Source organism: Salmo salar, chromosome ssa11 (genome assembly GCF_905237065.1).
Source record: "Salmo salar chromosome ssa11, Ssal_v3.1, whole genome shotgun sequence".
NCBI classification, from domain to species: domain Eukaryota; kingdom Metazoa; phylum Chordata; class Actinopteri; order Salmoniformes; family Salmonidae; genus Salmo; species Salmo salar.
Window position 1 is genome coordinate 44041144 of NC_059452.1, and position 26295 is coordinate 44067438.

The 26295-nt window shown below is 46.8% G+C and overlaps 1 protein-coding gene across 27 annotated transcripts in view; it reads left to right on the top strand.

The window, feature by feature from the left end:
• LOC106599863 (liprin-alpha-1) overlaps positions 1-26295 on the top strand; it is a 93225-nt gene that overhangs the window by 17439 nt on the left and 49491 nt on the right. For all 27 annotated transcript variants that reach the window (XR_006757583.1, XR_006757582.1, XM_045689610.1 and 24 more), the window contains exons 3-5: positions 19808-19909; positions 20830-20994; positions 21098-21172. Coding sequence is in view for 25 of the 27 variants with exons in the window: in XM_045689610.1 (XP_045545566.1) it covers positions 19808-19909; positions 20830-20994; positions 21098-21172 (342 nt within the window). In the remaining 2 variants the exon portion in view is untranslated. The remainder of the gene's footprint in view (positions 1-19807; positions 19910-20829; positions 20995-21097; positions 21173-26295) is intronic.

The following is a 26295-nucleotide window of genomic DNA, read 5'->3' on the forward strand; positions in this document are numbered from 1 at the left end:
TCTCTCTCTATCTCTCTCCCCGTCTCTCTCTCTCTCTCTCCGTCTCTCTCTCTCTCTCTCCCCGTCTCTCTCTCTCTCTCTCCCCGTCTCTCTCTCTCTCTCTCTCTCCCCGTCTCTCTTGCTCACTGTCCTTTACTGTTTTAAACTCTTCCTTCCTCCTCTGTTCCCTCCCTACTCTTTTGCCTCACTCAACTCCAAATGGGATTTGTTTCCGTAGCGTCTTGGTTTGGAGGGCTTCTATAAAATATCTCTGTTTTTCTCCTCGTGTGCCTCTGCCTAACTATTTTTTTCTTCCCACATTCACTCTTTCTCTCTCCCTTCCTCTCTTCAAAGTCCTTTTAGAGTTATGTTCCTTGTTTTAGCATCTTTTGGAGTTTCCTAAGGAGGGAGGGAGGGAGAGAGAGATTACTGTATTCTATTGATTGTAGTGAGTAAATCCAGCCTCACTCTGTATTCCATGGAAAATGTGACGAGGAAAACTTTGTTTTTTCATTCACTGGTGGAAGTATGGAGCTGGTGGAGCATAGCCAGGCGGATTGTTCGTTCTTCTATCCATTGAGGGGACCCTGAGAGGGGCAGAGAAACACAGAGAGAGGGGGGAGTACAGTAACCCCCCAAAAAAATCTACCCAAAGTTTCAGTCTTGAGTTTTTTATGTATATGGTTGTGTAGTCTATGTTTTGTATATCTGTGACAGAAAGGTTGACTGAATTTCTCTGCATGGACTTTGAGACCCAGGGCCTGGCACCAGTTCCCACACTAGTCCCCTCCTTTCTCCCTCCCACTCTGGGTTTGGCCACTCATGGTCACGGTCCGGTCTGGCAGGTTGGCTCAGGTCCCCTTTAGGACCCTCTGACTCTCTTGAGAAAGGCATGTTTTCTCCTGGCTCAGTACACAGGCTCTCTGTAAACGTTGCACATTACTGCAATGCACTGTTTGCTGCCTGCTGCCTGCTGCCACAAAGCATCTCTATAACACAGGCTTATGAGGCAGCAGTAGTCTCCTTGAGGAAGCCCTCCCTCCCTGCCCTAACCCAGATTAAGGATTTGGGGGCTCTGTTAATCTCTGATATCAGAGGGGCTCTGATCAGTGGAAATTAGAGTGGGGTCGTGCCCTCCAGATAAACAATCCACTGTTTGGAACTGGAGTGAGTCAAGGACTAGTATGGAGATTCAGGAATGGGTTGAACCCAATAGAGGAATGAATCTCCTCTGAACCTTGGCTCTCTGGGGCTGAACCTTGGCTCTCTGGGGCTGAAATGACAGGCTTCTCTGAATTACGCCCCATCTCTGTTGGCACTTTGTTTCATTCCACTAATTGTGTGTGTGTGTGTGTGTGTGTGTGTGTGTGTGTGTGTGTGTGTGTGTGTGTGTGTGTGTGTGTGTGTGTGTGTGTGTGTGTGTGTGTGTGTGTGTGTGTGTGTGTGTGTGTGTGTGTGTGGGTGTGTGTGTGTGTGTGTGTGTGTGTGTGTGTTGTTGTGTGTGTGTGTGTGTGTGTGTGTGTGTGTGTGTGTGTGTGTGTGTGTGTGTGTGTGTGTGTGTGTGTGTGTGTGTTGTTTTTGTTATTAGTTGTTTTAGTAGTTGGTTAGTTAGTAGAGTTAGTTGTTAGTTATTAGTTAGTTAGTTGATGTAAAGCTCCTTAACCTGAGAGTGGCTTACCACAGTACAGGGTGTTGTGGCCTCATAAGGCCTTGTAGCAGTGGAGCCATCTAACCCAGGCATCACATCACTGTAGCTATAATACTTAAAGGGCTAGATCAGTGGTTCTCTAACCTCTCCTCGGGGGACCCCCCGCCCCCCCATTTAACGTCAGGGGGTCCTGAGGAGAGGTTAGAGAACCACTGATCTAGATTAGAGGTCGACCGATTAACCGGAATGGCCAATTAATTAGGGCCGATTTCAAGTTTTCATAGCAATCGGTAATCGGTATTTTTGGTCACCGATTTGCCTATTTTGAATATTTTTTGTTACTTTTTTTTTACACATTTAACTAGGCAAGTCAGATTAAGAACACTTTCTTATTTACAATGACGGCCTAGGAACGGGGGTTAACTGCCTTGTTCAGGGGGAATTCGTTTTTGCAACCTTCGGTTACTAGTCCAACGCTCTAACCACCTGCCTTACATTGCACTCCACGAGGAGCCTGCATGGCATGCTGACTACCTGTTACGCGAGGGCAGCAAGAAGCCAAGGTAAGTTACTCACTAGCATTAATCTTATCTTATAAAAAACTATCAATCTTAACATAATCACTAGTTAACTACACATGGTTGATGATATTACTAGTTTATCTAACGTGTCCTGCGTTGCATATAATCGATGCGGTGCCTGTTAATTTTCATTGAATCACAGCCTACTTTGACAAACGGGTATTGATTTAACAAGCGCATTTACGAAAAAGTACTGTCGTTGCACCAATGTACCTAACCATAAACATCAATGCCTTTCTAAAAATCAATACACAAGTATATATTTTTAAACCTGCATATTTAGTTTATATTGCCTGCTAACATGAAATTGTGTCACATCTCTAGCGTTCATTGCACGCAGAGTCAGGGTATATGCAACAGTTTGGGCCGCCTGGCTCGTTGCGAACTAATTTGCCTGAATTTTACGTAATTGTGACATAACATTGAAGGTTGTGCAATGTAACAGGAATATTTAGACTTAGGGTTGCCACCCGTTAGATAAAATACAGAACGGTTCCGTATTTCACTGAAAGAAAAAACTTATGTTTTCGAGATGATAGTTTATGGATTCGACCATATTAACCTCTATGGGCTAGGCGGGACGAATTCGTCCCACCTACGTAACAGCCACTTGCAGCCTGTGGCGCGATTTTCAAAACCTTAAAAATCCTATTACTTCAATTTCTCAAACATATGACTATTTTACAGCTATTTAAAGACAAGACTCTCGTTAATCTAACCACACTGTCCGATTTCAAAAAGGCTTTACAACGAAAGCAAAACATTAGATTATGTCAGCAGAGTACCAAGCCAGAAATAATCAGACACCCATTTTTCAAGCCAGCATATAATGTCACCAAAACCCAGAAGACAGCTAAATGCAGCACTCACCTTTGATGATCTTCATCAGATGACAACCCTAGGACATTATGTTATACAATACATGCATGTTTTGTTCAATCAAGTTCATATTTATATCAAAAACCAGCTTTTTACATTAGCATGCGACGTTCAGAACTAGCATACTTCCGGGGAATTCGCTAACATTTTACTAAATTACTCACGATAAACGTTCACAAAAAGCATAACAATTATTTTAAGAATTATAGATACAGAACTCCTCTATGCACTCGATATGTCCGATTTTAAAATAGCTTTTTGGTGAAAGCACATTTTGCGATATTCTAAGTACATAGCCCAGGCATCACGGGCTAGCTATTTAGACACCCGGCAAGTTTAGCACTCACCAATATCAGCTTTACTATTATAAAAGTTTGATTACCTTTTGTTGTCTTCGTCAGAATGCACTCCCAGGACTGCTACTTCAATAACAAATGTTGGTTTGGTCCAAAATAATCCATCGTTATATCCGAATAGCGGCGTTTTGTTCGTGCGTCCTAGACACTATCTGAAATGGTAAATCAGGGTCGTGCGCATGGCGCAATTCGTGACAAAAAAAATCTAAATATTCCATTACCGTACTTCGAAGCATGTCAACCGCTGTTTAAAATCCATTTTTATGCCATTTTTCTCGTAGAAAAGCGATAATATTCCGACCGGGAATGTCCATTTAGCTAAACTGAGGAAAGTAAACAAAGCTTTCGGTTGACGCGGGCACGCGCCTGAGTCTCACAGTACTGTAACCAGCCACTACCCAAACGCGCTACTTTTTTTCAGCCAGAGCCTGCAAAGCCACGATTCAGCTTTTTGCCGCCTTCTGAGACCCTATGGCAGCCGTAGGAAGTGTCACGGGACAGCTAAGATCCTCACTCTTCAATAAACAGAGACAAGAACGACACCTTGTCAGACAGACCACTTCCTGCCTGAAACCTTGTCAGGTTTTTGCCTGCCAAATGAGTTCTGTTATACTCACAGACACCATTCAAACAGTTTTAGAAACTTTAGGGTGTTTTCTATCCATGTGTAATAAGTATATGCATATTCTAGTTACTGGGTAGGAGTGGTAACCAGATTAAATCGGGTACGTTTTTTATCCAGCCGTGTCAATACTGCCCCCTATCCTAAACAGGTTAATGACCTAAGGCTCGAATTTCTGTGTGTTTATTATATTATAATTAAGTCTATGATTTGATAGAGCGGTCTGACTGAGCGGTGGTAGGCACCAGCAGGCTCGTAAGCATGCATTCAAACGGCACTTTCGTGCGTTTTGCCAGCAGCTCTTCGCTGTGCTTCAAGCATTGCGCTGTTTATGACTTCAACCTGGGTGGGTATAATTTGTGGAATGTTCCAACAGGAATCTATTCCAAATACTTGGTAAATAACAAGGTTTCCAAAAAACAACGCATACAAAGTTGTATAGCGGCAGAATAAGATACTGGGTAGGGAGTGGTCTATTTCATTGCGTTTTTCACTCATCACGTTTATTCCGAAAACTGTCTGTCCTCACTCTGGTTGCCTATGGACAAACATTAAGAATAAGCTACGTGGTGAGTTGATGCCTATTCGGCAGCTAGTTAGCTAGGTTTGTATGCGTTGTTGGTTGGCAACCTTTTACTTTACGTTTTTTGGAACAGATTCCTGTTGGAACGTTCCACAAATTATTCCCACCCCTTCAAGCCTGTCAACTCCCAAGATGAGGCTGGTGTAACCGAAGTGAAATGGCTAGCTAGTTAGCCGGGTGCGCGCTAATAGCGTTTCAAACGTCACTCCCTCTGAGACTTGGAGTGGTTGTTCCCCTTGCTCTACATGGGTAACGCTGCTTCGAGGGTGGCTGTTGTCGATGTGTTCCTGGTTCGAGCCCAGGTAGGAGCGAGGAGAGGGACGGAAGCTATACTGTTACACTGGCAATACTAAAGTGCCTATAAGAACATCCAATAGTCAAAGGTATATGAAATACAAATCGTATAGAGAGAAATAGTCCTATAATTCCTATAATAATATAATAACTACAACCTAAAACTTCTTACCTGGGAATATTGAAGACTCATGTTAAAAGGAACCACCAGCTTTCATATGTTCCCATGTTCTGAGCAAGGCACTTAAACGTTAGCTTTCTTACATGGCACATATTGCACTTTTACTTTCTTCTCCAACACTTTGTTTTGCATTATTTAAACCAAATTGAACATGTTTCATTATTTATTTGAGGCTAAATTGATTTTATTGATGTATATTATATTAAGTTAAAATAAGTGTTCATTCAGTATTGTTGTAATTGTCATTATTACAAAAACATTTTTTTAAATCGGCAGATTAATCGGCATCGGGGGTTTTGGTCCTCCAATAATCGGTATCGGCGTTGAAAAATCATAATCGTCCGACCTCTAATCTAGATCACCCCCCAACGTCAGCAGCATCTTTTACAAACAGGGCTGTGGAACGGCATGTAGAATTAGTTCCAGTCCACCTTAGACCCACTATTCCACCAATGGACACAACGTATGAACATAGAGCCCCTGCATGAGGACGTTGGTCGTACAGGGACATTCACCACCAATGTTTTCCTACTCTCCCAGGATACTAAAAACATCGAAGGAATCAAACTGAGATGGGAGAGACTGGGATAGAGGGAGAGACACGGAGAGAGGGGGAAAACTGACTGACTTACCGAGAGACGGAGGAAAGGACCTAGAGGGGGAGAAAGAAAGAGGGACAGAACAGGAGACTGAGACAAAGGCGGACTTGTTCCAGACAGTCACTAGAGTAGAGAGTCTGTCAGACCAGTGCTGCTGCAGTCTCTAGACCAGATGTAACAGCAGAGTAGAGTCTGTCAGACCAGTGCTGCTGCAGTCTCTAGACCAGATGTAACAGCAGAGTAGAGAGTCTGTCAGACCAGTGCTGCTGCAGTCTCTTACCAGATGTAACAGCAGAGTAGAGTCTGTCAGACCAGTGTTGCTGCAGTCTCTAGACCAGATGTAACAGCAGAGTAGAGAGTCTGTCAGACCAGTGTTGCTGCAGTCTCTTACCAGATGTAACAGCAGAGTAGAGGTCTGTCAGACCAGTGTTGCTGCAGTCTCTAGACCAGATGTAACAGCAGAGTAGAGAGTCTGTCAGACCAGTGCTGCTGCAGTCTCTAGACCAGATGTAACAGCAGAGTAGAGAGTCTGTCAGACCAGTGTTGCTGCAGTCTCTAGACCAGATGTAACAGCAGAGTAGAGAGTCTGTCAGACCAGTGCTGCTGCAGTCTCTTACCAGATGTAACAGCAGAGTAGAGAGTCTGTCAGACCAGTGTTGCTGCAGTCTCTTACCAGATGTAACAGCAGAGTAGAGAGTCTGTCAGACCAGTGCTGCTGCAGTCTCTAGACCAGATGTAACAGCAGAGTAGAGAGTCTGTCAGACCAGTGCTGCTGCAGTCTCTTACCAGATGTAACAGCAGAGTAGAGAGTCTGTCAGACCAGTGTTGCTGCAGTCTCTTACCAGATGTAACAGCAGAGTAGAGAGTCTCAGACCAGTGTTGCTGCAGTCTCTAGACCAGATGTAACAGCAGAGTAGAGAGTCTGTCAGACCAGTGTTGCTGCAGTCTCTTACCAGATGTAACAGCAGAGTAGAGAGTCTGTCAGACCAGTGTTGCTGCAGTCTCTTACCAGATGTAACAGCAGAGTAGAGAGTCTGTCAGACCAGTGCTGCTGCAGTCTCTAGACCAGATGTAACAGCAGAGTAGAGAGTCTGTCAGACCAGTGCTGCTGCAGTCTCTTACCAGATGTAACAGCAGAGTAGAGAGTCTGTCAGACCAGTGTTGCTGCAGTCTCTAGACCAGATGTAACAGCAGAGTAGAGAGTCTGTCAGACCAGTGCTGCTGCAGTCTCTTACCAGATGTAACAGCAGAGTAGAGAGTCTGTCAGACCAGTGTTGCTGCAGTCTCTAGACCAGATGTAACAGCAGAGTAGAGAGTCTGTCAGACCAGTGCTGCTGCAGTCTCTTACCAGATGTAACAGCAGAGTAGAGAGTCTGTCAGACCAGTGTTGCTGCAGTCTCTTACCAGATGTAACAGCAGAGTAGAGAGTCTGTCAGACCAGTGTTGCTGCAGTCTCTAGACCAGATGTAACAGCAGAGTAGAGAGTCTGTCAGACCAGTGTTGCTGCAGTCTCTAGACCAGATGTAACAGCAGAGTAGAGAGTCTGTCAGACCAGTGTTGCTGCAGTCTCTTACCAGATGTAACAGCAGAGTAGAGAGTCTCAGACCAGTGTTGCTGCAGTCTCTTACCAGATGTAACAGCAGAGTAGAGAGTCTGTCAGACCAGTGTTGCTGCAGTCTCTAGACCAGATGTAACAGCAGAGTAGAGATTCTGTCAGACCAGTGTTGCTGCAGTCTCTTACCAGATGTAACAGCAGAGTAGAGAGTCTGTCAGACCAGTGTTGCTGCAGTCTCTAGACCAGATGTAACAGTAGAGTAGAGAGTCTGTCAGACCAGTGTTGCTGCAGTCTCTTACCAGATGTAACAGCAGAGTAAATAACAGTTTAAGGAGATGCTGCATGCCATGGACCACGCTCCAGCTCAACACACTGTTCAGTCTAGTTGTCTGGGCTACTTTGACTTTTGACCTGCAGATGGCTAGAGTTGTGTGGTTCAGGGCAAAACGTGTCAGTGGCTTCAGATTGCAGAGTGCTGTTGGGAGCATGGTATCAACACCATGGCATTTACATTGTATTCTACATGTGTACTTGTTTTACAGTTCCCTACCAAATGCTTATTAAAGACATGCTGACTAAGTATTTTTTTAACTTCCCGCTTTGGGCTGGACGTGTCAATGTGTAGTTCATACGTGTATAATCTATGAGCAGAATGACTGTTTTACCACCAAATCCCTCGTTTGAAAGCAACGGTCTTTCTGGAAGCTGTGCTGTGTCATTTCCCCTGTGTTTCCCGTGTTTCCCCCTGTGTTTCCCCTGTGTTTCCCCTGTGTTTCCCCCGTGTTTCCCCCATGTGGGCCCAGGGCCCTATCAATTGGGAGTTCCACCCATCTGTATCATGAACCCTTGGTAGAGGGCTCACCTCCTGACAGACGAGACAAACCAGCGGTAGCATCATACCCTCTCTGTTACCCAGCGGACATCTGCACAGCGAACACACAGAGAGAGGGAGAGCCAGAGGCTACTCCCATTTCATTCAAATGGGTGTATGCACGTGCTCCGCCCTACATATTTAATGTGTGTGTGTGTGTGTGTGTGTGTGTGTGTGTGTGTGTGTGTGTGTGTGTGTGTGTGTGTGTGTGTGTGTGTGTGTGTGTGTGTGTGTGTGTGTGTGTGTGTGTACATGCTGCTCCAGAGCCAGTACTGTTCTTCCTTCAGACAAGCGTGCGTCTATTTGCACAATGTCTCTTGTTTACATTCACTTGGAAATGTCCAAGCTTCTCAACCATGACATCTGGTAGCTACTCTCTCTCTGTCTGTCTGTCTGTCTGTACACAAGGCATTAGGAACACCTGCTCTTTCCATGACACAGACTGACCATGTGAAAGATATGATCCCTTCTTGATGTCACCTCTCTCTCCGCTCTCTTCCCTGTCTCTCTCCTCTCTTCCAAATCTCTCTCTCCTCTCTCTTCCCCATCTCTCTCTCCTCTCTCTTCCCCATCTCTCTCTCCTCTCTCTTCCCCGTCTCTCTCTCTCCCATCTCTTTGTTTCTGTCTGAGTCATAGGTTGTCGTTGGGGTGTAAACATGTAAGTGATGTGAAGTGAGTTTATCTGTGTGTTTAAACAAACAGGGCTGCTCCCTGTCACCTGTCTCTGTCTGACGCATCACAGACAGACTCATATGGTGGTGTTGTCATGACACTACTGTCTACACTGTTTGGCTTTACACAGGCCTGTTAGAGAGGACTGTTCTGTTTGGCTTTACACAGGCCTGTTAGAGAGGACTGTTCTGTTTGGCTTTACACAGGCCTGTTAGAGAGGACTGTTCTGTTTGGCTTTACACAGGCCTGTTAGAGAGGACTGTTCTGTTTGGCTTTACACAGGCCTGTTAGAGAGGACTGTTCTGTTTGGCTTTACACAGGCCTGTTAGAGAGGACTGTTCTGTTTGGCTTTACACAGGCCTGTTAGAGAGGACTCCCTCTGAAGTGTCCTTCTGGAATGAGGGCGAAAGGGAGAGAGCTGTCCTCTGGAATGAGGGAGAAAGGGAGAGAGCTGTCCTTCTGGAATGAGGGAGAAAGGGAGAGAGCTGTCCTTCTGGAATGAGGGAGAAAGGGAGAGAGCTGTCCTTCTGGAATGAGGGAGAAAGGGAGAGAGCTGTCCTTCTGGAATGAGGGAGAAAGGGAGAGAGCTGTCATACTGGAAGGAATTTTGGGGCTCCCGAGTGGGGCAGCGGAAAGCACTGCTCTCGTGCTAGAGGAGACACAGGTTCGAATCCAGAGCTGTATCACACCATCTTGATTGAGAGAGAGGGAGCTGTCATACTGGAATGAGAGAGAAAGGGAGAGCTGTCCTACTGGAATGAGGAGAGGGAGAGAGCTGTCCTTCTGGAATGAGGGAGAGAGGGAGAGAGCTGTCCTTCTGGAATGAGAGAGAAAGGGAGAGAGCTGTCCTTCTGGAATGAGAGAGAAAGGGAGAGAGCTGTCCTTCTGGAATGAGAGAGAAGGGAGGGAGCTGTCATACTGGAATGAGAGAGAGGGAGCTGTCATACTGGAATGAGAGAGAGGGAGCTGTCATACTGGAATGAGAGGGAGGGAGCTGTCATACTGGAATGAGAGGGAGGGAGCTGTCATACTGGAATGAGAGGGAGGGAGCTGTCATACTGGAATGAGAGAGGAGGGAGCTGTCATACTGGAATGAGAGAGGGAGGGAGCTGTCATACTGGAATGAGAGGAGGGAGGGAGCTGTCATACTGGAATGAGAGAGGAGGGAGCTGCTGTCATACTGGAATGAGAGAGAGGGAGCTGTCATACTGGAATGAGAGGGAGGGAGCTGTCATACTGGAATGAGAGAGAGGGAGCTGTCATACTGGAATGAGAGAGAGGGAGCTGTCATACTGGAATGAGAGAGAGGGAGCTGTCATACTGGAATGAGAGGGAGGGAGCTGTCATACTGGAATGAGGGAGAGGGAGCTGTCATACTGGAATGAGAGAGAGGGAGCTGTCATACTGGAATGAGAGGGAGGGAGCTGTCATACTGGAATGAGAGGGAGGGAGCTGTCATACTGGAATGAGAGGGAGGGAGCTGTCATACTGGAATGAGAGGGAGGGAGCTGTCATACTGGAATGAGAGGGAGGGAGCTGTCCATACTGGAATGAGAGGGGAGGGAGCTGTCATACTGGAATGAGAGGGAGGGAGCTGTCATACTGGAATGAGAGAGAGGGAGCTGTCATACTGGAATGAGAGAGAGGGAGGGAGCTGTCATACTGGAATGAGAGAGAGGGAGGCTGTCATACTGGAATGAGAGAGAGGGAGAGCTGTCATACTGGAATGAGAGAGAGGGAGGGAGCTGTCATACTGGAATGAGAGAGAGGGAGGGAGCTGTCATACTGGAATGAGAGAGAGGGAGGGAGCTGTCATACTGGAATGAGAGAGAGGGAGGCTGTCATACTGGAATGAGAGAGAGGGAGAGCTGTCATACTGGAATGAGAGAGAGGGAGGGAGCTGTCATACTGGAATGAGAGGGAGGGAGCTGTCATACTGGAATGAGAGAGAGAGGGAGCTGTCATACTGGAATGAGAGGGAGGGAGCTGTCATACTGGAATGAGAGGGAGGGAGCTGAGAGGGAGCTGTCATACTGGAATGAGAGAGAGGGAGCTGTCATACTGGAATGAGAGGGAGGGAGCTGTCATACTGGAATGAGAGAGAGGGAGCTGTCATACTGGAATGAGAGAGAGGGAGCTGTCATACTGGAATGAGAGGGAGGGAGCTGTCATACTGGAATGAGAGAGAGGGAGGGAGCTGTCATACTGGAATGAGAGAGAGGGAGGGAGCTGTCATACTGGAATGAGAGAGAGGGAGGTCGCTGTCATACTGGAATGAGAGAGGAGGGAGCTGTCATACTGGAATGAGAGAGGAGGGAGCTGTCATACTGGAATGAGAGGAGGAGGGAGCTGTCATACTGGAATGAGAGAGAGAGGGAGCTGTCATACTGGAATGAGAGGGAGGGAGCTGTCATACTGGAATGAGAGAGAGGGAGCTGTCATACTGGAATGAGAGGGAGGGAGCTGTCATACTGGAATGAGAGAGAGGGAGCTGTCATACTGGAATGAGAGAGAGGGAGCTGTCATACTGGAATGAGAGAGAGGGAGCTGTCATACTGGAATGAGAGAGAGGGAGCTGTCATACTGGAATGAGAGAGAGGGAGCTGTCATACTGGAATGAGAGAGAGGGAGCTGTCATACTGGAATGAGAGAGAGGGAGCTGCTGTCATACTGGAATGAGAGAGAGGGAGCTGCTGTCATACTGGAATGAGAGGGAGGGAGCTGTCATACTGGAATGAGAGAGGGAGCTGTCATACTGGAATGAGAGAGAGGGAGCTGTCATACTGGAATGAGAGGGAGGGAGCTGTCATACTGGAATGAGAGAGAGGGAGCTGTCATACTGGAATGAGAGAGAGGGAGCTGTCATACTGGAATGAGAGGGAGGGAGCTGTCATACTGGAATGAGGGAGAGGGAGCTGTCATACTGGAATGAGGGAGAGGGAGCTGTCATACTGGAATGAGGGAGAGGGAGCTGTCATACTGGAATGAGAGGGAGGGAGCTGTCATACTGGAATGAGAGAGAGGGAGCTGTCATACTGGAATGAGAGAGAGGGAGGGAGCTGTCATACTGGAATGAGAGAGAGGGAGGGAGCTGTCATACTGGAATGAGAGAGAGGGAGGGAGCTGTCATACTGGAATGAGAGAGAGGGAGCTGTCATACTGGAATGAGAGAGGGAGGGAGCTGTCATACTGGAATGAGAGAGAGGGAGGGAGGGAGCTGTCATCTGGAATGAGGGAGGGAGGGAGCTGTGGTGTACCACAGCAGCAAATCCAGGTTTCTGTTAATACGGAACAGTTTTTGTGTTCATTTATCCCATCCGATATCTAGCCTGTAATACCAGGAGGACAACAGGTCGCAGCTAGCGTAGCGGTTAGAGCATTCAGCAGGTCATCTAAAGGTGGCTGTTTGTAATCCCCAGGCAGACAAGGTGAAACATCAGTTGATGTGCAAGGCAGTTGCTCCAGGGTCTGTGTTGATAATGGCTGATCATGTTTGACCCAGACGGTGACCCCAGTCTCCGAGGGTGTCTCAGGGGGAGTTAGGTTATGCAGCCACACAGAGACACCCCGCGCGCACAGAGACACCCCGGCGCGCACAGAGACACCCCGGCGCGCACAGAGACACCCCGGCGCGCACAGAGACACCCCGGCGCGCACAGAGACACCCCGGCGCGCACAGAGACACCCCGGCGCGCACAGAGACACCCCGGCGCGCACAGAGACGCGCGGGAGACACACCCCGCGCGCGGGGGGGACACACCCCGCGCACACTCACTTAGGCGCCCACACACATCACACACTCTCAACAGATTCTAGGAAGCCGTGCTGACAGGTGTAAGAAAAAGAATCTTCAGTGGTATTTTTCTCTTCCCCCGAAGCGCTAGGTCAGAAATGAAAAGGAGCGCATTCAGCTGTGCTTTTGTCACGCTCTGCGCTCAGGCCTCTTAGTGCTGCAGTGATGGATGGACATTGGACAGACATGCTGCTTATCAGTGGAGCCCACATTAGGCCGCTACCACAGGGCCTTAGCCCAGATAGACTTGTGTGCTAAACATTAAAGCATGTCTGACCGAAGCGTTTTGCCTTCGGTGATGTAGAAAAGAGAAAAGCTTCCCTTGGTGTCTGCTTTGGTCATATGTCTTTAGTACAAAGAGGAGAGACACACACAGGGGCACCACAGGGGCACCACAGGGGCACCACAGGGGCACCACAGGGGCAACACAGGGGCAACACAGGGGTGAAAAAGAAAGCGACACACAGAGGTTGCAGATTTATATTCATAGTTTGTGACATTTTGAAAATCTAGTGTTTTAAGTGCCAAGATTTCATACTCAATTTGGCTTTTCATCTAGTTTGATTCGCTGCACACTATTGAGGAAGGGAATGTTGTTTTGAGACCCGCGTGTTTGACGACAACTGATGATAAACTGATAATTAGAGAAGGGATAAAATGAAACAAGGCAACATTAGATGATGCATTACTTAGCAGCGATGGGGGTATCAAAAGAAATGTAATCTGATTACTTTTTATGAGTAACTAGCAATTCCATGTATTACTTTTCAACAGTTGGTAATATATTAATAGTTACTTTGTGAAGTAAAGTGTGCCTTGCTTTCAGAATCATAACACGTTTTCATGATCCGATCTCAGTTTGTTTCCTCATATAAATAGAATTGGCGCCGTAAAAGAGAGATCATAGCTTTTCATTCAAAATATCTGTACAGATGTTTGTCTTCCAGTATATTTGGCTAATTCAGCAGCCCATATGAAAGTGCAGCACTTGTAGACTAGCACAGGAAAGCAGCGCCACAGATGGAAGGAGGAACTAGTGATCAGACCTGAGGTAGTAAGTAGCCTATCAGATGAATGCAGGAACTAGTGATCAGACCTGAGGTAGTAAGCAGCCTATCAGATGGAAGGAGGAACTATTGATCAGACCTGAGGTAGTAAGCAGCCTATCAGATGGAAGGAGGAACTAGTGATCAGACCTGAGGTAGTAAGCAGCCTATCAGATGAATGCAGGAACTAGTGATCAGACCTGAGGTAGTAAGCAGCCTATCAGATGGAAGGAGGAACTAGTGATCAGACCTGAGGTAGTAAGCAGCCTATCAGATGGAAGGAGGAACTAGTGATCAGACCTGAGGTAGTAAGCAGCCTATCAGATGGAAGGAGGAACTAGTGATCAGACCTGAGGTAGTAAGCAGCCTATCAGATGGAAGGAGGAACTAGTGATCAGACCTGAGGTAGTAAGCAGCCTATCAGATGGAAGGAGGAACTAGTGATCAGACCTGAGGTAGTAAGCAGCCTATCAGATGGAAGGAGGAACTAGTGATCAGACCTGAGGTAGTAAGCAGCCTATCAGATGGAAGGAGGAACTAGTGATCAGACCTGAGGTAGTAAGCAGCCTATCAGATGGAAGGAGGAACTAGTGATCAGACCTGAGTTAGTAAGCAGCGTACCTTTGGTAGAGCGTGTGCGGCTCCCTCCGACAGTCCGAAACGTTTCGATATTTTTTTTCTTCATGAAAATGACGCGGCTCCCTTGGACATGCAAAGTAATATTATAAAGTAACATGTTACTTTTGTTTAATGTACCGAGTAATATGTAATATATTAGTTTCCAGGTAACTGACCCCAACATTGATTATCAGTATGGGAGAGCCTAGTATGTTGATATTTGTTGCTTACTGAATACTTTTCTACTCAACAGTATGTACTAAATAGTATGTAGTACGATTAGTAAACGGCTGCATACATTTCTACTAAATAGTATGTACTAAATAGTATGTGGTATGATTAGTACACAGTATGTCGTTTTGGTTAGTAGTAGGCAGACAGATTTCAGACACAGACAGTGATGAGAAGAGACAGAGAGATAAAGGGAGACCAAGAAGGAGAGTGTGGATAAATGGAGGGAAAGGAGAGAGTATGCAGGGCAGGCTGTCCTGAAGTAGTCAGACAGGCAGGGCCTCTCTCTCTCTGGCGGCTGGTTATATATCAGACTGCTCTGGAATTCTGGAATCCAACATTCCAACTCCCCACATAATAACCCCTTTCCCCGCCTCCTCCTCCTTCACTGGCTAAAGGACGGGCACTTATGCATGGTCAGGCCAATCAAAAACTCCCATGGTCTCTAGTGTGGAATCGGTGCCAGTCGCCAAAGAAGTAGATCAATATATAAGAGAGGGAAAGAAGAAGGGCTTCCTCAGGCCGTGGGGACTGAACAGTGTGTGTCCTCAAAGAAGGCCTGGATACTCAGGGAACCTGTCCCACTGAACCAAATATCAGGATGGTTCACTCTATAGGCCCAACCATGGAATCTGTTAAGGTGTGTGTGTGTGTGTGTGTGTGTGTGTGTGTGTGTGTGTGTGTGTGTGTGTGTGTGTGAGAGACTAGGTGTGTGTGTGGTATAGGGCAAGAGTCTCTAGTTGGTAAACTGCATGTAGTCTTAATGCATGGTGGCTGTTGATTGAATGGGATGGATGGAAGACTGGAGGGAGACTGTTGATTGGATGGAAGACTGGAGGGAGACTCTGTTGATTGGATGGAAGACTGGAGGGAGACTCTGTTGATTGGATGGAAGACTGGAGGGAGACTCTGTTGATTGGATGGAAGACTGGAGGGAGACTGTTGATTGGATGGAAGACTGGAGGGAGACTCTGTTGATTGGATGGAAGACTGGAGGGGAGACTCTGTTGATTGGATGGGATGGATGGAAGACTGGAGGGAGACTCTGGAATATGAAGTTAAATGAAGTGTCTCTCTCTCTCTCCTGTCCTCTCGCTCTCTCTCTCTTCTCTCCTGTCCTCTCTTCTCTCCTGTCCTCTCTCTCTTGTCTCCTGTCCTCTCTCTCTTGTCTCCTGTCCTCTCTCTCTTGTCTCCTGTCCTCTCTCTCTCCTGTCCTCTCTCTCTCTCCTGTCCTCTCTCTCTTGTCTCCTGTCCTCTCTCTCTTGTCTCCTGTCCTCTCTCTCTTCTCTCCTGTCCTCTCTCTCTTCTCTCCTGTCCTCTCTCTCTTCTCTCCTGTCCCCTCTCTCTCTCTTTCTCTCTTTCTCTCTTCTCTCCTGTCCTCTCTCTCTCTTCTCTCCTGTCCTCTCTCTCTCTCTCTCTCTCTCTCTTCTCTCCTGTCCTCTCTCTCTCTCTCTTCTCTCCTGCCCTCTCTCTCTCTCTCTCTCCTGTCCTCTCTTCTCTCCTCTCCCCTCCATCTCTCCCGATAGTTGTAGTCAGTGTGTGTTGTTCTTACTGTGGTTGTGTCCATCTGGTCCTCTGAGAGATGGAGAGCTCAACCTTTCTGAATAGATACAAAAGTATAATCTTAGTTATTATTATTTTTCAGTCAGATTCGTGAAATAGTGCTACTACTCATTCAATACTTCAATCGTATTTTAAATTAAATTCACACATAAACATACAGCTTAAATATTTTCTCTGCAGCTTAAAAAGTGACTGTCAGGAAGTGTGTAGTTCCCCAACCTGTTGACTGGAAGGAAGTGTGTAGTTCCCCACCCTGTTGACTGGAAGGAAGTGTGTAGTTCCCCAACCTGTTGACTGGCAGGAAGTGTGTAGTTGCCCAACCTGTTGACTGTCAGGAAGTGTGTATTTCCCCAACCTGTTGACTGTCAGGAAGTGTGTAGTTGCCCAACCTGTTGACTGTCAGGAAGTGTGTAGTTCCCCACCCTGTTGACTGTCAGGAAGTGTGTAGTTCCCCACCCTGTTGACTGTCAGGAAGTGTGTAGTTGCCCAACCTGTTGACTGTCAGGAAGTGTGTAGTTGCCCAACCTGTTGACTGGCAGGAAGTGTGTAGTTCCCCAACCTGTTGACTGGCAGGAAGTGTGTAGTTCCCCAACCTGTTAGACTGGCAGGAAGTGTGTAGTTCCCCAACCTGTTGACTGGCAGGAAGTGTGTAGTTCCCCAACCTGTTGACTGGCAGGAAGTGTGTAGTTCCCCAACCTGTTGACTGGCAGGAAGTGTGTAGTTCCCCAACCTGTTAGACTGGCAGGAAGTGTGTAGTTCCCCAACCTGTTTACCAACATGGAAACGTATTATGTATGTGTGCAGCCTATGGGCCCTGGTCAAAAGTAGGCTTTATAAAATCCATTTGATTGATTTGACCTGTCGCTCTAACGTTGTGTTAACCTCTCTAGGCTAGGCGGGACGAATTCGTCCCACCTACGTAACAGCCACATCTATCCTGTGGCGCGATTTTCAAAACCTTAAAAATCCTATTACTTCAATTTCTCAAACATATGACTATTTTACAGCCATTTAAAGACAAGACTCTCGTTAATCTAACCACACTGTCCGATTTCAAAAAGGCTTTCCAACGAAAGCAAAACATTAGATTATGTCAGCAGAGTAACAAGCCAGAAATAATCAGACACCCATTTTTCAAGCCAACATATAATGTCACCAAAACCCAGAAGACAGCTAAATGCAGCACTCACCTTTGATGATCTTCATCAGATGACAACCCTAGGACATTATGTTATACAATACATGCATGTTTTGTTCAATCAAGTTCATATTTATATCAAAAACCAGCTTTTTACATTAGCATGTGACGTTCAGAACTAGCATACCCCCCGCAAACTTCCGGGGAATTCGCTAACATTTTACTAAATTACTCACGATAAACGTTCACAAAAAGCATAACAATTATTTTAAGAATTATAGATACAGACCTCCTCTATGCACTCAATATGTCCGATTTTAAAATAGCTTTTTGATGAAAGCACATTTTGCAATATTCTAAGTACATAGCCCAGGCATCACGGGCTCGCTATTTAGACACCCGGCAAGTTTAGCACTCACCATAATCATATTTACTATTATAAAAGTTTGATTACCTTTTGTTGTCTTCGTCAGAATGCACACCCAGGACTTCTACTTCAATAACAAATGTTGGTTTGGTCCAAAATAATCCATCGTTATATCCGAATAGCGGCGTTTTGTTCGTGCGTTCCAGACACTATCCGAAATAGTAAAGAAGTGTCGCGCGCATGGCGCAATTCGTGACAATAAAATTCTAAATATTCCATTACCGTACTTCGAAGCATGTCAACCGCTGTTTAAAATCAATTTTTACGCCATTTTTCTCGTAGAAAAGCGATAATATTCCGACAGGGAATCTCCTTTTCGGCAAACAGAGGAAAAAATCCCAAAGGTGGGGGCGGTCGGGTCACGCGCCTAAGCCCAGTGTCCCTTGATCGGCCACTTGAGAAAGGCGATAATGTGTTTCAGCCTGGGGCTGGAATGACGACATTCTGTTTTTTCCCGGGCTCTGAGCGCCTATGGACGACGTGGGAAGTGTCACGTTAGAGCAGAGATCCTTAGTAAATGATAGAGATGGAAAAGAAGTTCAAGAAATGGTCAGACAGGCCACTTCCTGTAAAGGAATCTCTCAGGTTTTGACCTGCCATTTGAGTTCTGTTATACTCACAGACACCATTCAAACAGTTTTAGAAAATTTAGGGTGTTTTCTATCCATATGTAATAAGTATATGCATATTCTAGTTACTGGGTAGGAGTGGTAACCAGATTAAATCGGGTATGTTTTTTATCCAGCCGTGTCAATACTGCCCCCTAGCCCTAACAGGTTAATGTGTTGTTGTCCAGGAGTTTGCTGTCTCTCTAACGTTGTGTTAATGTGTTGTTGTCCAGGAGTTTGCTGTCATCTCTAACGTTGTGTTAATGTGTTGTTGTCCAGGAGTTTGCTGTCATCTCTAACGTTGTGTTAATGTGTTGTTGTCCAGGAGTTTGCCGTCTCTCTAACGTTGTGTTAATGTGTTGTTGTCCAGAAGTTTGCTGTCATCTCTAACGTTGTGTTAATGTGTTGTTGTCCAGGAGTTTGCTGTCATCTCTAACATTGTGTTAATGTGTTGTTGTCCAGGAGTTTGCTGTCATCTCTAACGTTGTGTTAATGTGTTGTTGTCCAGGAGTTTGCTGTCATCTCTAACGTTGTGTTAATGTGTTGTTGTCCAGGAGTTTGCTGTCATCTCTAACGTTGTGTTAATGTGTTGTTGTCCAGGAGTTTGCTGTCATCTCTAACGTTGTGTTAATGTGTTGTTGTCCAGGAGTTTGCTGTCATCTCTAACGTTGTGTTAATGTGTTGTTGTCCAGGAGTTTGCCGTCTCTCTAACGTTGTGTTAATGTGTTGTTGTCCAGAAGTTTGCTGTCATCTCTAACGTTGTGTTAATGTGTTGTTGTCCAGGAGTTTGCTGTCATCTCTAACGTTGTGTTAATGTGTTGTTGTCCAGGAGTTTGCTGTCATCTCTAACGTTGTGTTAATGTGTTGTTGTCCAGGAGTTTGCTGTCATCTCTAACGTTGTGTTAATGTGTTGTTGTCCAGGAGTTTGCTGTCTCTCTAACGTTGTGTTAATGTGTTGTTGTCCAGGAGTTTGCCGTCTCTCTAACGTTGTGTTAATGTGTTGTTGTCCAGGAGTTTGCCGTCATCTCTAACGTTGTGTTAATGTGTTGTTGTCCAGGAGTTTGCTGTCATCTCTAACGTTGTGTTAATGTGTTGTTGTCCAGAAGTTTGCTGTCATCTCTAACGTTGTGTTAATGTGTTGTTGTCCAGGAGTTTGCTGTCATCTCTAACGTTGTGTTAATGTGTTGTTGTCCAGGAGTTTGCTGTCATCTCTAACGATGTGTTAATGTGTTGTTGTCCAGGAGTTTGCTGTCATCTCTAACGTTGTGTTAATGTGTTGTTGTCCAGGAGTTTGCTGTCATCTCTAACGTTGTGTTAATGTGTTGTTGTCCAGGAGTTTGCTGTCATCTCTAACGTTGTGTTAATGTGTTGTTGTCCAGAAGTTTGCTGTCATCTCTAACGTTGTGTTAATGTGTTGTTGTCCAGGAGTTTGCTGTCATCTCTAACGATGTGTTAATGTGTTGTTGTCCAGGAGTTTGCTGTCGTCTCTAACGTTGTGTTAATGTGTTGTTGTCCAGGAGTTTGCTGTCATCTCTAACGTTGTGTTAATGTGTTGTTGTCCAGGAGTTTGCTGCGCTGACCAAGGAGGTGAATGTGTGTCGGGAGCATTTGATGGAGAGGGAGGAGGAGATCGCTGAGCTCAAGGCTGAGAGGAACAACACACGGGTCAGACACACACACACACACACACACACACACACACACACACACAGTCCCCTTCCAGTCCCTAGCATAGTCCATTAACAGTGTCAAACCCCCACTGTGGGTATTTGTTTGTTTGTGTGTGTTAGTAGTGTGTGTATGTTTTAGTAGTACATGTGTGTTTTAGTAGTGTTTACGTGTGTGTTTGAGTTTTTGAGAGGGCTTGCTTTCTGTTCTGAGGATTAGCTCACCCGCCCTGACAGAGCACCCGCCCTCCCAGGTCACAGCGCAGACAGCCATAGGTTAATTCCCCTGCCTGTCACTTCTCTGCTCTGGCCTAGTGGCAGATGTACGGCTCTAACTGGTTAATCCACCTGCCAGTCTAGTTGCAATGAGCAGAGTCTGGGTCAGTCTAATTAGGAACGATGGACACCGACTGGGGAGAGGAGGGAGGGAGAAAGAGCGGGAGGGAGGAGGGATTAGAAAGAGGGGGATGGAGGAGGGGAGAGGGAGGATGGAGGGTAGAATATGGGAGGAAGGGGGTAGAGGGGGATATGAGGAGGGAAGGGGAGATTAAGGGATAAGTCTGGGCTTTGTCAGCCTGCAGCTCTGATGGGACCCCCCTGAGCTGCTCAACAACATGGGATTGAGCACAACACACACTCATATGTGTAAGCATGTCTGTACTATTTCACAATCCTGTGTGTGTGTGTGTGTGTGTGTGTGTGTGTGTGTGTGTGTGTGTGTGTGTGTGTGTGTGTGTGTGTGTGTGTGTGTGTGTGTGTGTGTGTGTGTGTGTGTGTGTGTGTGTGTGTGTGTGTGTGGCGTGAACATGGCGCTGTTTGTAACTTGTGTATTCTGTGATGACCGTAGCTTCTCCTGGAACGTGTGTGTGTGTGTACCATGACGTGTAACATCTGATGTGTATTCTGTGATGACCTTAGCTTCTCCTGGAGCATCTGGAGTGTCTGGTGTCTCGTCATGAACGCAGTCTGAGGATGACGGTGGTGAAGAGGCAGGCCCAGTCTCCCGCTGGGGTCTCCAGTGAGGTAGAGGTCCTCAAGGCACTCAAGTCCCTGTTTGAACACCACAAAGCCCTGGACGAGAAGGTTGGTGGGGGGGAGGACGTTGTCTGCCTGCTAATCTCTTCTTTTGCACAGGTCTAATGGCAGTGTGTAAAATGATGGAGACTAATCATTGTCTGTTTTCCAGGTCAGGGAGAGACTGCGTGTGGCTTTAGAAAGATGCAGCCAGCTGGAAGAACAGCTCACATCACAACACAAAGAGGTAAGCCTCGTCTGACCATCCTGTAGTAACCCTATACACACACACACACACACACACACGCACATCTAAAAGTAAAATAATGGAATTAAGATGTATATAATATTAGGACGAGCAATGTCTAAAATACAGTAGAATAGAATACAGTATATACATATGAAATGAGTAAAGCAGCATGTAAACGTTATTAAAGTGGCCAGTGTTCCATTATTAAAGTGACCAGTGATTCCTATGTATATGGGGCAGCAGCCTCTAAGGTGCAGGGTTGAGTAACCGAGTGGTAGCCGGCTAGTGATGACTATTTAACAGTCTGTTGGCCTCCACCCTCTGGAGAGCCCTGCGGTAGCGGGCGGTGCAGTTGTTGTACCAGGCGGTGATACAGCCCGACAGGATGCTCTCAATTGTGCATCTGTAAAAGTTTGTGAGGGTTTGAGTTGCCCAAGCCAAATTTCTTCAGACTCCTGTGGTTGAAGAGGCGCTGTTGCGCATTCTTCACCACACTGTCTGTGTGGGTGTACCATTTCAGGATGTCAGTGACGTGTAAGCCTAGGAACTTGAAGCTTTTCAACTTCTCCACTGCGGTCCCGAAGATGTGGATAGGGGCGTGCCCCCTCTGCTGTTTCCTGAAGTCCATAATTTGCTCCTTCGTTTTGTTGAGGAAGAGGTTCTTTTCCTCGTACCACTCCGCCAGGGCCCTGACCTCCTCCCTGTAGACTGTCTCATCATTGTTGGTAATCAAGCCTACTACTGTTGTGTCGTCTGCAAACTTGAGGCTTGAGTTGGAGGGGTGCTTGGCCACGCAGTCATGGGTGAACAGGGAGTACAGGAGGGGGCTGAGCACGCACCCTTGTGGTGCCCCAGTGTTGAGGATCAGCGAAGAGGTTCTTTCCTACCTTCACCACCTGAGGGCGAGCCATCAGAAAGTCCAGGACCCAGTTGCACAGGGAGGTGTTCGGACCCAGGGCCCTGAGCTTAGTGATGAGCTTGGAGGGTACTATGGTGTTGAAGGCTGAGCTATAGCCTATGAACAGCATTCTTAAATTGGTATTCCTCTTGTCCAGGCGGGACAGGGCAGTGTGCGGTGCGATGGCGATTGCATCGTCTGTGGATCTATTGGGGCGGTAAGCAATTTGAAGTGGGTCTAGGGTGTCTGGTAAGGTAGAGGTGATAAGGTCCTTAACTAGCCCCAAGCCTTAGTTCAGTTACCTTGTTGCTTTCTTGGATACAGGAGCAATGGTGGACATCTTGCAGCAGGTGGGGACAGCAGACTGGGAAAGGGAGAGATTTAATATGTCCGTAAACACTCCAGCCAGCTGGTCTGCGCATGCTCTGAGGACGCGGCTAGGGATGCCGTCTGGGCCGGCAGCCTTGCAAGGGTTAACAAGCTTAAATGTCTTACTCACGTCAGCCACGGAGAACGAGCCCCTACATTCCTTGGAAGTCGACCGCGTTGATGACACTGTGTTATCCTCAAAGCGGGGCTGTGTTGGTGACACTGTTATCCTCATAGCGGGCCGTGTTGGTGACACTGTGTTATCCTCAAAGCGGGGCTGCGTTGGTGGCACTGTGTTATCCTCAAAGCGGGCCGTGTTGGTGGCACTGTGTTATCCTCAAAGCGGGGCTGTGTTGGTGGCACTGTGTTATCCTCAAAGCGGGGCTGCGTTGGTGGCACTGTGTTATCCTCAAAGCGGGGCTGCGTTGGTGGCACTGTGTTATCCTCAAAGCGGGGCTGCGTTGGTGGCACTGTGTTATCCTCAAAGCGGGGCTGCGTTGGTGGCACTGTGTTATCCTCAAAGCGGGGCTGCGTTGGTGGCACTGTGTTATCCTCAAAGCGGGGCTGCGTTGGTGGCACTGTGTTATCCTCAAAGCGGGCCGCGTTGGTGGCACTGTGTTATCCTCAAAGCGGGGCTGCGTTGGTGACACTGTGTTATCCTCAAAGCGGGGCTGCGTTGGTGGCACTGTGTTATCCTCAAAGCGGGGCGCGTTGGTGGCACTGTGTTATCCTCAAAGCGGGGCTGCGTTGGTGGCACTGTGTTATCCTCAAAGCGGGGCTGCGTTGGTGGCACTGTGTTATCCTCAAAGCGGGGCTGCGTTGGTGACACTGTGTTATCCTCAAAGCGGGGCTGCGTTGGTGGCACTGTGTTATCCTCAAAGCGGGGCCGCGTTGGTGGCACTGTGTTATCCTCAAAGCGGGGCCGCGTTGGTGGCACTGTGTTATCCTCAAAGCGGGGCTGCGTTGGTGACACTGTGTTATCCTCAAAGCGGGGCTGCGTTGGTGACACTGTGTTATCCTCAAAGCGGGGCTGCGTTGGTGGCACTGTGTTATCCTCAAAGCGGGGCTGCGTTGGTGGCACTGTGTTATCCTCAAAGCGGCTGAAGAAGGTGTTTAGCTTGTCCGGGAGCGAGGCGTCGGTGTCCGCGACGAGGCTGGTTTTCTCTTTGTAATCTGTTGATTGTCTGTAGACCCTGACACACACATCTTGTGTCTGATCCGTTGAATTGCGACTCCACTTTGTCTCTGTACTGACATTTTGCCTGTTTGATTGCCTCATGGAGGGATTCAACCATATTCCCAGTCAACTTGCCAATGGCGACTCACTCTCGCCTGACAATCAGCAAATCGTATCCATGACAACAGTCCTCACTAGTTTTCCTGGGGGAATAAAAACCAATCCATCTTGAATGACTATGGACCTTATTTCATCATTTCCATATTTAACACTTGGAAAAAGAAGAATAGGCTTCGTCTTGTGATTACACAGTATCTGTAATGTTATACTGTCTTGTGATTACACAGTATCTGTAATGTTATACTGTCTTGTGATTACACAGTATCTGTAATGTTATACTGTCTTGTGATTACACAGTATCTGTGACGTTCACTGTCTTGTGATTACACAGTATCTGTGACGTTATACTGTTTTGTGATTACACAGTATCTGTGATGTTATACTGGCTTGTGATTACACAGTATCTGTAATGTTATACTGGCTTGTGATTACACAGTATCTGTAATGTTATACTGTCTTGTGATTACACAGTATCTGTGACGTTATACTGTCTTGTGATTACACAGTATCTGTAATGTTATACTGTCTTGTGATTACACAGTATCTGTGACGTTCACTGTCTTGTGATTACACAGTATCTGTGACGTTATACTATTTTGTGATTACACAGTATCTGTGACATTCCACTGTACACAGATACAGGTGTTGTAGGGACATGAGTCACACATTGATATGACTTATTAACTGAGAGCTGGATACAGGGACTCCACGAATGGACATATACACTCAATCAAATTTATTTATAAAGCCCTTCTTACATCAGCTGATGTCACAAAGTGCTGTACAGAAGAAACACAGCCTAAAACCCCAACCAGCAAGCAATGCAAGTGTAGAAGCACAGTGGCTAGGAACAACTCCCAAGAAAGGCCGAAACCTAGGAAGAAACCTAGAGGAACCAGGCTATAATGGGTGGCCAGTCCTCTTCTGGCTGTGCTGGGTGGAGATTATAACAGAACATGGCCAAGATGTTCAAATGTTCATAGATGACCAGCAGGGTCAAATAATTATAATCACAGTGGTTGTCGAGGGTGCAACAGGTCAGCACCTCAGGAGAAAATGTCAGTTGGCTTTTCATAGCCGATCATTCAGAGTATCTCTACCGCTCCTGCTGTCTCTAGAGAGTTGAAAACAGCAGGTCTGGGACAGGTAGCACGTCCGGTGAACAGGTCAGGGTTCCATAGCCGCAGGCAGAACAGTTGAAACTGGAGCAGCAGCACGGCCAGGTGGACTGGGGACAGCAAGGAGTCATCAGGCCAGGTAGTCCTGAGGCATGGTCCTAGGGCTCAGGTCCTCCGAGAGAGAGAGAGAAAGAAAGAGAGAATTAGAGAGCGCATACTTAAATTCACACAGGACACCGCATAAGACAGGAGAAATACTGCAGATATAACAGACTGACCCTAGCCCCCTGACACAAACTACTGCAGCATAAATACTGGAGGCTGAGACAGGAGGGGTTGGGAGACACTGTGGCCCAATCCGATGATACCCCCAGACAAGGCCGAACAGGCAGGATATAACCCCACCCACTTTGCCAAAGCACAGCCCCCACACCACTAGAGGGATAACTTCAACCACCAACTTACCATCCTGAGACAAGGCCGAGTATAGTCCACAAAGCTCTCCGCCACTGCACAACCCAAGGGGGGGGTGCCAACCCGGACAGGAAGAACACACAGAATGCACAGAGCTCTCAGAGGAGATGAGTCGTGAATGGGATTAAAATGGACAAAAGGGCTCGAGGATCATGGGAAAGTGGACTAGATTTCTCTCCTGTCCTCCACATCTGTCCTTTGATTCCCTTCGTCTCAGAGAGTAGAGAATCAGCCTAGCAATGCAGTACAGTACACACACACACACATACTTCTCTTACGCTTGTGTGCGAGTGTGTGTGTGCGTGTGTCAGCCTGCTTGCATGTGTGTGAATAGGGCTGTCCCGGTCAGCGTGGTCACAAACCCAGGCGGGTAACTGTCAAAGTGATCTATTTTCAGTTAATGTACATTTTATTTTGTGATGATCAGTAGTGTTTCTTCCCAGGGCTATATAAAGGGATAAATTAATGCTGTTATTCTACCTTGAAACAAGTGCCCCCCTCCAGTTAGTTAAATGACCCTCCAGTTAGTTAAATGACCCTCCAGTTAGTTAAATGACCTTCCAGTTAGTTAAATGACCCTCCAGTTGATTAAATGACCCTCCAGTTAGTTAAATGACCCTCCAGTTAGTTAAATGACCCTCCAGTTAGTTAAATGACCCTCCAGTTGATTAAATGACCCTCCAGTTGATTAAATGACCCTCCAGTTGATTAAATGACCCTCCAGTTAGTTAAATGACCCTCCAGTTAGTTAAATGACCCTCCAGTTAGTTAAATGACCCTCCAGTTGATTAAATGATCCTCCAGTTAGTTAAATGACCCTCCAGTTGATTAAATGACCCTCCAGTTAGTTAAATGACCCTCCAGTTAGTTAAATGACCCTCCAGTTAGTTAAATGACCCTCCAGTTAGTTAAATGACCCTCCAGTTAGTTAAATGACCCTCCAGTTAGTTAAATGACCCTCCAG